This window comes from Morone saxatilis, unplaced genomic scaffold (genome assembly GCF_004916995.1).
Source record: "Morone saxatilis isolate NCDOM2014 unplaced genomic scaffold, NCSU_SB_2.0 Contig18, whole genome shotgun sequence".
Classification (NCBI taxonomy): Eukaryota; Metazoa; Chordata; class Actinopteri; family Moronidae; genus Morone; species Morone saxatilis.
Genome location: NW_023339740.1, coordinates 12125764 through 12136932, shown reverse-complemented (window position 1 = coordinate 12136932; position 11169 = coordinate 12125764). Strand labels below are relative to the sequence as shown.

General features: G+C 39.6%; 1 protein-coding gene across 2 annotated transcripts; it reads right to left on the bottom strand.

The window, feature by feature from the left end:
* Positions 1 to 6: 6 nt before the first annotated feature.
* On the bottom strand, positions 7 to 10674 carry LOC118328720 (serine/threonine-protein phosphatase 6 regulatory ankyrin repeat subunit C-like). Of its 2 annotated transcripts, none has more exons than XM_035662607.1 (28): positions 10536 to 10674; positions 9731 to 9814; positions 9216 to 9294; positions 8959 to 9029; positions 8646 to 8846; positions 8275 to 8389; positions 7640 to 7782; positions 7185 to 7397; positions 6995 to 7073; positions 6782 to 6896; positions 6383 to 6465; positions 6152 to 6254; positions 5629 to 5697; positions 5405 to 5545; positions 5226 to 5282; positions 4497 to 4608; positions 4318 to 4389; positions 4004 to 4205; positions 3734 to 3821; positions 3151 to 3268; positions 2787 to 3006; positions 2577 to 2664; positions 2406 to 2489; positions 1987 to 2132; positions 1539 to 1621; positions 1100 to 1182; positions 744 to 835; positions 7 to 625 (listed from the first exon to the last, which is right to left on the bottom strand). In XM_035662607.1, the coding sequence occupies exons 1-28, from the start codon at positions 10560 to 10562 to the stop codon at positions 435 to 437; spliced, it is 3159 nt and encodes a 1052-aa protein (XP_035518500.1). In that variant the 5' UTR covers positions 10563 to 10674; the 3' UTR covers positions 7 to 434. The 2 variants fall into 2 exon arrangements, with proteins under 2 accessions (XP_035518500.1, XP_035518501.1); XM_035662608.1 differs by having other exon boundaries at positions 8275 to 8362.
* Positions 10675 to 11169: the final 495 nt, after the last annotated feature.

Here is an 11169-nt window from a genome sequence, read left to right as displayed (position 1 = left end):
ACGTAATTTAAACACGGAATCATCCGAGTGTTTTTGCACTTGCATCAGCTGAGCACAAAAACTAAGATTTCACGCTTCGGTGGTTAACGAGCTAAGAATCGAATCCGATAGTGACAGCGGACGGGGTTCAAGTGAAGAGGCTTGTGTAGTGTGCTCATGTTAAAACTTCCATTCATTGCTAATAGTTAGTACATTAAAATAACATATATGTGTGCTAAACTCAACTCGAGTGACAGAGAAGATAATCTAAGGAGAGGTCTGCTAATATTAGTGATGTGTAAGACTAAATTTTAGAAAAGCAATCAATGCCACTAGTGCACGAGTACATGGTGTACATGCAGCTGCATATGACACACACGTGAGAAGGAGACTTGGAGACTTTGGGCTACACTTGGATGAAATCTGACTCCAGTGGCGCCTGTGCGGCCCCGGATTTAGGCGTGACACAGATTGCCACTGGACCCACAGGGGGCAGCAATGCCACAGTTCTTCAGGATGGGGTTGAAGTGGGAGGCTGTACCGGTGCCGGATTCTCTGGGAGGAAAAGGCTTCATGGTGGAGAGGATCAGGGCGAGACAGTCTGCCACATTCTTGTTTGGGGCACAGGCCAGAGCTGGCGTGTGGCCTGCAGAGGGTCAACAGAGAAAGATCGATGCCCCAGTGTCTTTCAGTAATATTTTTGTTGGCAGGAATCTTGGACTGCTTTGGTATTGTATAACAGAAATATAATTAGTCCTGCTTACCTTCCTCATCTACGGCCATGACTGCTGCTCCTCTACTCAGCAACACCTGCACTACAGTCGCCAGGCCTTTCCTCGCTGCAATGTGAAGGGGCCTGTGTGAGGAAGAAAGACGATTAGTGCAATTCAAGAGCGCCAAGGGAGGAAGGTCACCATGTTAAAGAATTCACATGCAGTATTACTGGGACCAAAGGCACAGGAGTCAAACATGGAAAACCTTCTTCCTAAACGTCACGGTGCCTTGTTAAGGTACAAAACACACTATACATTCCATAAGTAAAGAATTATTCACCAGCATCACTTTTCATACTACATTTGAGTGTGCACGAATAGCAGCCAGTTTGTTCTAGACAACTCACATTTGGAGAGCGCTGTTTGTTGCATTTATGAGGGAAGAGTCGCTGATTTCTCCCAGGATTAACAGGGCACACATCTCATGACCCTGCAGAATAAAACATTGTAGTGAGTGATAATCTTCTTAAGCTACATTGTATAAACTAAGTGGTCGATGTCAGAAGTTGTGGCTGAAAATGTAATCAAATCGTTTAATTTCAATTAATTTAGTAAAATTCCACATCGTGCAATGTTATACCACCACATCATTACATTCTTACTGTTATGAGCCATTGCTAAACATGTTTGATTACATTTTAAACCTGATTTTTCAACAGGGATTTTATCATATTTTGGCAGGTTATCACCTGATCTGACAGTTGTTACATTACTGTTGCTACACACATGCAAAAGTTATCATGCCACTGCATGCATACAGTACATGCATTTGAATGTGTATGTGACCTTGCTGCAGGCTAAGTGAAGGGCAGTGTTATTATTGACATCCACCAGGGTCAGGTCTGGCTTCGCTTTGTGCAGCAAGAACTCTGAAATGCAGAAAATAGACACCTTTCACAACAAACACAGGCCTTTATATTTAAACGTAGACCAAGTTAAAATCAGTGCAACAGGGGAAGAGATTTGTATTAAAAGGTAACAATAAGTGAGGACTGTGAGGATCAAAAACAACAGTACCCATGAGCAAAAAATAAGAATTCTTATGTCTCTTAAATGAAGTATGATTGAGTGCTTGAAATTAAATAAATGTCAGGAAAAAAATGTAAATGTTCAGTCATATAGATACAGAAATGTCCTGTTCCTGAGCTGTAAATGGTCTTCAAGTGTTTTAAGGTTCCCCAGGTGTAGATCAGAGTAATGGCATTCACATTTCAAAAACAATTCAATCACATACCGACAGCCATGGTCTGTCCACAGTTGGCAGCAACCATCAGAGCGGAGCATCCACAGTGGTCCACAGCATTGACTTCTGCTCCCTGGGCCAGGACCAGCTGGAGCCCAGCGACATTTCCTGAATGAGCAGCTGCATGCAGTGGGGTCCTGCACCCACACAAACACAGATGAAAACACAGTCAAAACACACATTACATATAAAAAATTTTTTTTAATTGCTATATTTTTCATATCATGCAGTATTATAACCCTTTCTCGACTAATATCTGAATAAAAACTGCCAATTTTGTGGGATATCCTGGCGAATGGACGGCAATAATCATGTCGAGCTGTATAAGAGTGATTTAATTGCATATAAACAAACACTGCTTTGTTCTGCTCTGTTATGATAAGTAGAGCTCAGCTCAGAGCAGAACCCACCTTCCTTTGGCATCGCTAACATGAACAATTTGAGGGCCAACAGCTTTCACTAGAAGTCCAGCAGCAACATCGTGTCCATTAACTCTGCAAAGGAAGAACACATTTGATCAATTTTGAAGATCCACATTAAATTCATGTATGATGAGCCTTTACATTTACTACGGTACTCACAGAGCACAGTGCAATGGAGTGAAGAGATTTCCTTCCTGGTTGCTAAAAAGTTTGTTTTCAAGTAAAATGTGTAAACATCCTTCATGCCCTGCAGACAAAAGAAGCAAATAAATTAATATTCAAATCTTAGAAAAACAACTAGATAGATAGATAGATAGATAGATTCTCTTTGTTAAAATTACTTTAATTCGATTTGACATGATGTCTCACCGTGGTAGGCAGCCCAGTGGGTGGGCGTGTAGCCTCTGTAGTCCAATATGGAGTCCAGAGGGTCAGCTTTCATAGCAGCTTTCAACAAACTTCGGAGTAGCTCCGTGTGGCCGAGGGACGCTGTGAGGTGCAATGGGGTCCTTCCCTGAGAGTCTCTACACAGGGCAGAGGCCCCGTGTTCCAACAGAGCAGAGACACAGTCCTCACTGCCCAACATGGCCTGCAGGGCGAGGACACAAGATAGGATGTGAGAGGAAAACAACACATATAGAACATGCAGGAGGATTCTGTAAAGGGACAAATTCATTTACATAAGTATGTGCATTTAAAAAAAAAAAAAAAAGTGTACAACAAATACACGTACAGCTCTGTGTAATGCAGTGAAGCCCTTTTTGTCCGCAGCATCAGCCTTGGCTCCTTTCTCCAACAGGATGTGGACGCAGTCGGTGTGACGTCCCAGAGCTGCAAGCATGAGCGCCGTCCTGCATACGATAAAGAAAATACTCTGATCATGTCAGACTTTTCAGTGGGTAAATTAACCTGACTGCATTATAAGTGTAGCCTTTAAAAAAAAAGGAAAGCATGTATGTAAATTTTTATCAAACAATCACATCAAAGTGCTTGAATATTAGCTGGCAGTTATTTATGAGTTCACTATCTAACTCTGACACCTCGACCTATGATCAGCAGCACCTGGACTTGTTTTAGGTCTGTTGCATTTGATACAACAAATGCCTTTAATTAGCTTTATGTACCTGAGTGGCTGTCAAGATAAACAGTTTCACACTGAAATGTATCCGTACTTTATATCCTGTCATGTTATAACAAGACAAATTATGTTAATACATTTTAAATGAACAGTATTGTATGTAAAAGCTCTACGTGTCCGGTGTTAACCCAATCAATCAATGATAACCAATCAGAGTATATAAAATGAAATGACTTACTGCCCCTGTGTATCTGGACTGTCGATGATGTCCGCACTTTGTTCCCTGTTGACCAATAACAGCAGACAGTCCATTTGGCCCTCAGCAGCTACACAGAGGGAAAAGAGTAAAAGTAAAATATCAAGTAAAAAATATCACAGAGATTAATATTAAACAAAAACTTAACCAACTCATAGTGTCCATCAAAAGCCATCAACACAACCAACCAAATGTATACGGTATATTTTTAAGTCTCATCTCATATGGTTTCCTTAAACATCCCATACACACCTGCAGCATGGAGAGCCGTCCACTTGCGCTTGTGCTCCTTCAGTGTGTAAGAGGCTTGATGTTTCAGCAGCACTTCCACACATGGGGCGAAACCTCTCCGAGCAGCCAGATGGAGGGCAGTTCTCCCTTCAACGTCCCGAACATCCAGACTCACTAATGTCTCAGACAGCAGACGCAGTGCCTCACAGTGACCATAATACGCCTGTAGAGGCAGAATGCGTAACAACAGTAGAGTCAAAGGCATGTAAACACGTGGTCTTCATTGAGAAGTTCAATCTTTTTCAGTGTATTTAGTGTAATCATGTGCTACTCACAGCCAAGTGCAAAGGACTGACTGGAATATTACTTTCAACCTCTTCTAGACAGTTGAAGGAAATCTCCAGGAGCTGCAAGTGAGAGAGGAAAAATAAAAACTGCATCTTTATCTGGTCTGCAATTGATTAAAGATCAAAATCATTTATCAAAAGCCTCCTAATCAAAAGATACCACTGACCAGTTCCAGGTGCTGTTTGTTCCCATAAGCTGCTGCATAGTGGACAGCACTGTAGCCCTTACTGTTCTTCAGAGTTGGGTTCGCCCCATTGTCAAGCAAGTAGTCTAAACACCTGAACACACAGAGCAGAACATCAGGAATCCTGTCTGGGTTTTATTCTTCTTCCAGCAACAAGAAGTCATCAAAGAAAGTCATTATGTAAAGTGTTTAAACATTCACTTCCCAAAAGGCATTAAAGGTTCAGTTACTGTAAATAAAATATGGCTTTTCTGTGTATTGTTCTGTTATTTGTTTAGAAAGATAAAATTCACTGCATTTTTATATAACAATTGAATCATATTTCTGTAAGATCTTCATCATTTAAAAGTGATAAAAGTCTAATTTTGACCTTCTATTTGGTCTTACTGTTGCACAGTTGTGATATTTTCCTTATCTCTGATTTTGTTCTGAATTACTTTTGAAATAATGGAAAGGCTGCTAACTAATCAATTATATTCAATTATAGTCAATATTAATATTACTGACAAAAAGACAGGATTACTGTAGATTTTGCACAGTCGAGCACCTCTAATGTATAAAGATAGTTTATTACAATTCAAGGATTCAAGCTTATTCTATTGTCATGTACAATGCAGGGTTGTAAAATGAAATTCAGATATAGTTCCCTTTATGCTACTTGTAAAAAAATAAAAAATAAATAAATTATGTGTGATAAAAAAAGTGGCTTACAGAGAGGCTTCATGTTGTTTTTCCTCGCTGTAGTCGGGCTTAGAGTTTGTTTTGCCTCTGTGGAAAGAACAACAGACACTTTTTAAAACAGGATTATCAAGAACAAACAGTCCACAGGATGATGTCCTGGTTAACTTAAAGAGAGTAAAACATCACAATTGCAGTAAATTCTCTCTCACCCACAAAAGGTGTGTGAAGCAGCAGCGTAGTGCAGAGGGCTGCAGCCTGTCAGATCCAGCTCATTGACCTCAGCGCCGTCTTTCACCAGGTAGCTTGTGCACTGGCTGTTCCCGTTAGCTGCAGCATAGTGCAAAGGAGATCTGCAAGGGACAACAAGGGTGATTATCAGGTAAACACCAAAGCAGAGTTAGATTCTTAGCTCCAGCTATTCAGCACTGCTTACCTTCCCAAATTATCTTTTACATCCAGTTCAGCAGCACTATTCAACAGCAAGTTCAGACAGTCAATGTTTCTGTAACAAGAAAACGAAAAAGATAAAAGTTACATTTAAATGATAAAGCTGAGAGTTTCAGATCTGTGGGAGACAGCTTATGAACAGGTTTGACACTATATGTATGGTTCAGGCTCACTCGTTTTTATGCTGCATTCCTCCTGATCAGGCAAACTACAGGGATAGATTATTAGAACTATGTCAAAAATAAAAAGCTACACTTTCAGTCAGAAGTGTTTCAATAAATGACACCCACTTGAGGCCAAGCTATTGGAAAATAAAATATATAATACTTTAAAAATTCTGAATGATAACAAATACTACTCAATTATTATAAGTGTTTTCATACAATTACTGAATTTATACATTATGTTCTATTTAATTGTATGTCAATGTATATGTACAAAATAGAGTAACAAATTGAATATAACAGACTGTGTGTGTGTGTGTGTGTGTGTGTGTGTGTGTGTCTCACCCTCCAGAGGCAGCTGCATGCAGGCAGGTCCTCCCGTAGTCGTCTGGGATGTTTATATCGAACCCAGCTGACGACATTTGAGGCGGCATGATGTAAAACTGGCCTGAATGACGGAAAAACCAACAACAACACTGTTAAGTGGAAACATTTCGAGTCATGTCAGTAATTAAAATGTCAAAAGTGAGAGGATAAATTGAAGAGCAAGGCCTAATGGCTCACACAGATTCTTACCATTAGACAATAATTTCCGACAACAGTCTGGAAATCCGTAGAGCGCCGCCAAATGTAGTGGAAGCATCCCATGAATGCCTTGTCTTTAGAGATCACAACAAAGATTATTTAGTGTGTATACAGAACATTTTTCTGTATGAAAGTGGAATTTAAGTGCAAATAAAATCAAACAGATATGCTCTTAATGACTTCAAACATTTTCTAAAATCCAGGAAATGTTTTGGTTTAGATGTTGAAGTATCGACAGCTTAATATTTTGTCTACTGCTTCTTAGTCATGAATATTATAGGATCATCTGTAATAACTGAGTCTTTATGTATATGTTATTATAGTAGGTCAGGTTTACAATAAAAGTTTCTGTGTATCATCGCTGACATGATGGGATGTGAACAGACCTACCTGGCTTTGTCAGCACCATTTGTCAGCAGAGTGCTGATCAGCAACTCCTGACCATATCTGGCAGCAACATGAAGAGGAGAGTTTCCGTACATATCAACACAGTCAATTTCCCCACCTGTGTGCAGAGGGAGACATGAAGTGAATATGATGAAGTGCTCAGAATCAATCATGTGATTCAACAGGATGCTGTGGATAGTGTTAATATTATGTCACCATTTTGGATCAGAATCTGGGAGCCTGTGAAGCGTCCATGCATAGCAGCCATATGCAAAGGGCTCTTCCCTTCTTTATTCTGGTTAACAGAGAAAATGAAAACATATTAAGTTAAAAGGCTGACATAAATCATTATTTTTCTCCTGTCTTTGCTCTTTTCATATCCAGTTATGGAATACAAGCTCCTTACCTGCACGTTGACGTCAGCACCATTGTTGATTAGCAGCTCGAGACACATCACCCCGCTGGAGGAGGCGGCAGCCAGATGCAGTGGCGTGCTGCCGTGGTGGTTGGGCTGATTAATGTGGGCACCGCAGTTCACCAGCTCAGTGGCCACAGTGTCCTGCCCCGTATGACAGGCCATGTGGAGTGCTGTGTTCCCGAAGACGTTGGGTTCATCAGTCTGAGAGGAGATGGAGCAGAACAATTAGAGAGAATTAAATACTGAAGGTAATATCGGTGTTAAAGGACAAGCGTGTAGGATTTAGTTGCATCTAGCACTGAGGTTACAGCTCAGCCTTCCAGTGTGTCTGAGAAAGTTTCTACAAATACTCGTCTGCAGCACATTTAATAACACAGAATTCACAGTATACGTGAAACATAAAATACATGGCACATATAATAATTGATTATGGGCCACTTTACCTCCACCACCAGTCTCAGCAGGTATTTGACCATGTCTAACTGTCCGCTGGCAGCTGCAGCATGGAGCGGAGTGTAACCTCGTTTGTCTTTGCACGTCACATCAGCACAGTGAGACACCAGCAGCTTCACAACCTCCACGTGTCCTGACAGAAGAGTTTAACATTTACTACAAGCATCTGCCATCTGCGTCACAGCACACAGCAACATCTCCTGCTGGTCTGTTTGCAAACTGTAGCACAGTTAGTGTACATGCCAATTTATTACAATGTTCATCAGATTTTGACCTTGTTAACAAAAGTCAACAACTACTCTTTTATTTTAACTTTCAGGAATATAATTAAATTCACAGCTTGACCAATCAAATGGTGTAAATCTAGTTAATGTCTGTTCCCTGTAAACAGTTTGATATTTAACTCTTTTAGACACTAGTTTCTCAGTGAAATAACCTTTTGTTAAAGAGTCTTTTGCAAATGTGTGACAGAGAGTCAGTTCTCAGGTATTTGTTTGTTGGGTGTGAGTCTGTAGTTTGCTTGTTTGATTTGTGTTACCAGAGTCTTTGTCTTATTATTCTCTCTTTTTTTCTTTGTTTACATAACCAAGAAAGTTGTGTTATTGGGGATGCAGTCACCACTTACCAAAGTATGCAGCCCAGTGGATTGCCTGCCTTTCCTTCTTATCTTTGGCACTTACGTTGGCACCTTTGTTCAGGAGCAAGTTCACCATCTGCAGAAGTGCATAGCATCGTTTTGTCTTGACAACAACAGCAGAAACATTTATTCAAACAGGGCTGTGGCAACAGTTTGGTTTCACAGAGGTGCAAATATTGTAAAAATGACTTTGTTCCCCAATACTGCAACAAAAAAATCAAGAAAAATATTCCACAGTCATTATTCACTTTCATAATACAAAGCTACTCTCCAGCATTGTTAATAAAACATAAAGGTTTGGTACTTTAGAAATGGCAAAAGATCAGGAAGATGACTTTGGTTAACGGTTTACAGTTTACCTCTCCATGGCCGCTGTGCGCTGCGTGATGCAGTGGTGTCCTTCCTGACCTGTCGGCGACATCCAGGCTGCACACATGTGGTATCAGAGCTAAAGCGCAGCCTGTAGCCCACTTTGCAGCTGCCATGTGTAAAGGTGTATGCCAGAACTTGTCCCGTGTGTTGACCTCTGCTCCGTGCTTTAGTAGCAGCTCCACGGCCCTCTGAGGAAAAACACAAAACACAAACTTCAATGAAAATGAAAGTCAAACACAATCTGGTGATCAAGTCTTTCGAAAAGTCTTTCTCCTCCAGCATTTTGAATTGGTAACATACTTCGTTACGTGAGGCAGCCGCTCGATGTAAAGGAGTCAGCAAACCCTGGTCCTTAGCGTTGACATTAGCACCTGTAAGAGAAAGCAAAAGACTTAGACTATCTGAGTGTTTTGGGTGAATTTCAGTTATTCTCTACTTGATGTACTAATTGTATTCATTACTGGAAAGGCTCTAAACAATACACAAGCGTATGTAGGTGATGATGCTTCTTTTTCACTCACATAAACATTTCAAAGTGAGATAAATAGTTTTTCTACCTGAAGAAATAAGTAATTCCATCGTGTGGACATCACCCAAATAGGCAGCAGCATGAAGTGGTGTGCTTTGTTCTTGGTCCTGAGAGAAAAAAGGAAAAACAAACAAAACAATAAAGTAGGCAGCAAACACATTGTCACATTATCCCTGTAGTATATTAAATTTCTATTCTATTCTGTTTCCACATGTTTACATAGTTAATGTGCAATTAAAAGTTTAAACTCTCTGCATGTTCATATATAACATTTAATAAAAAATGTATATTTTGTATCAAATGTGTCCTGAAAACTTGGTCAGCAAACTTGTAGTAACCATAAACATACAGAAGTCTGAATTTACAATTAAAGAAAAGCTGTGCTGGCAGTCAAGAAAGCACGGGCGAGTATCCTACAGCGGAGATACGTGACTGAAAAGCTCCATATACATCTTAACATTTGCCCCAAAATATAATGCATACAAATGTATTAACACAACTTATGTACAACATGTCTCCAGAGTTAATGCAGGATAATATTACCAGTGAATTGACATCTTCGTTATGGTCTAACAAAAATGTCACTTCTTCTGCGTTTCGGCTGAATATAGCCTGGACCAATGGAGACTGAAACACAGAGTTGACATGTAAAGCAGATCAGTAACAACAACATTACAATAAAATTAAAAGTTTATTATGTTTTCCAGACATTTTATCATATTTTTGCAGTGATTCAAAACATTTCCCACTGAACAGACTTTGCTGAGAAACCAATAAAACTGAGCTACAATCTCTTTTCTCTGCACTTCCAGGAACATTGTCAATGATTAAAATGACTGGAGAGAAATAATCTGCCATCTGTTCCTTGTGCTGGTATTTATTTGACTGAACACTTCACTTGTTTTCAATCATGTAAAACTTCTGGCACTTCTTGTGAATGTTTAGGATTCTTCTTGGAAAACTCAATAATGACTCGCCAAGATTTGTCTCCCACAGATAACGTTAAGCAAAGTTAGCTATGCAGTGGAGAAATGTGGATCCATTTAAAGACTGATGTGTAAACTGTTTTATTTGACAGGGTCTGGACTTCATGTACCAGGGAGCACTATGACCCAGATTATAGGGTCTAACGTTAGGTGCATTACAACATCGAAAAACTAAACAATACACTGAAACTTACTCTGGTTTTGCATGGAAATTAATTTGTAACATTAACTAGCCTTGTAGCAAACTTTGCTCGACATGTCGCTAACATGACTAGCCGGCTCTTTGCAGGGTTGATGAGAAGTAGAGTAAAGTTAGTTATCTGGCGTTAAGTTAAGACAACAACAAAGGCTTTATTTACTACCTGGTCCTTGATATTTCTTAACTCCATGTCCCAATCACTCTGGAAGCTCCTTCATTGAGACTGAGTGTAGAGTTGACTACATGTCACTCTGCAGCAGCTTGTTAGCCTAGCTTTAGCTTAGTTAGCCAAAGGGATATGTGATGTGTAGTTACATCAGAATCTCGCGAGAGAAGTTAAAGTAACGTGATTTGGTCATTTGTGCTCTTTTCTGAACATTAGTAATACATAATAGTATGTGTTTGCATTTAAATAATACATCTGTGGATCATTTATATGAGTATAACTTTAGATATTTATTAAATATAGATGACACTTTGTTGAGAACCTTATAAAATTACATCCTAGACAATGAACATTTTATTAATTCATAAAAAAAGACCCTCGACTCGACTGGAAGTTGGACTGGAGTTACAGTCGTGGCAAAAATAAATAATATGGTTAGAGCCAGTGGTGGAAACTTTATAAGTACATTTACTTTTGTACTGTCGGCTACTTAAGTACACTTTTGAGATACTAACCCTACTTCATATTATCTCCATCTCAACTGCAACAGTAAACTGCTGCTAATAATCCAGCAGCACACTATGACCTTCACAGATACATTTTACTGCACTGAATCAAGGATATATTAAGA

Bases quoted from the DNA above. Each gene is read 5' to 3' on its own strand.
- LOC118328720 (XM_035662607.1), bottom strand. From the start codon at position 10,562: ATGGAGTTAAGAAATATCAAGGACCAG. The intron at 1,622-1,986 runs GTATGTGATTGA...TCTGCATTTCAG, and splicing joins TGGACAGACCATGGCTGTCG to AGTTCTTGCTGCACAAAGCG. The intron at 836-1,099 runs GTGAGTTGTCTA...TTCCTCACACAG, and splicing joins ACAAACAGCGCTCTCCAAAT to GCCCCTTCACATTGCAGCGA.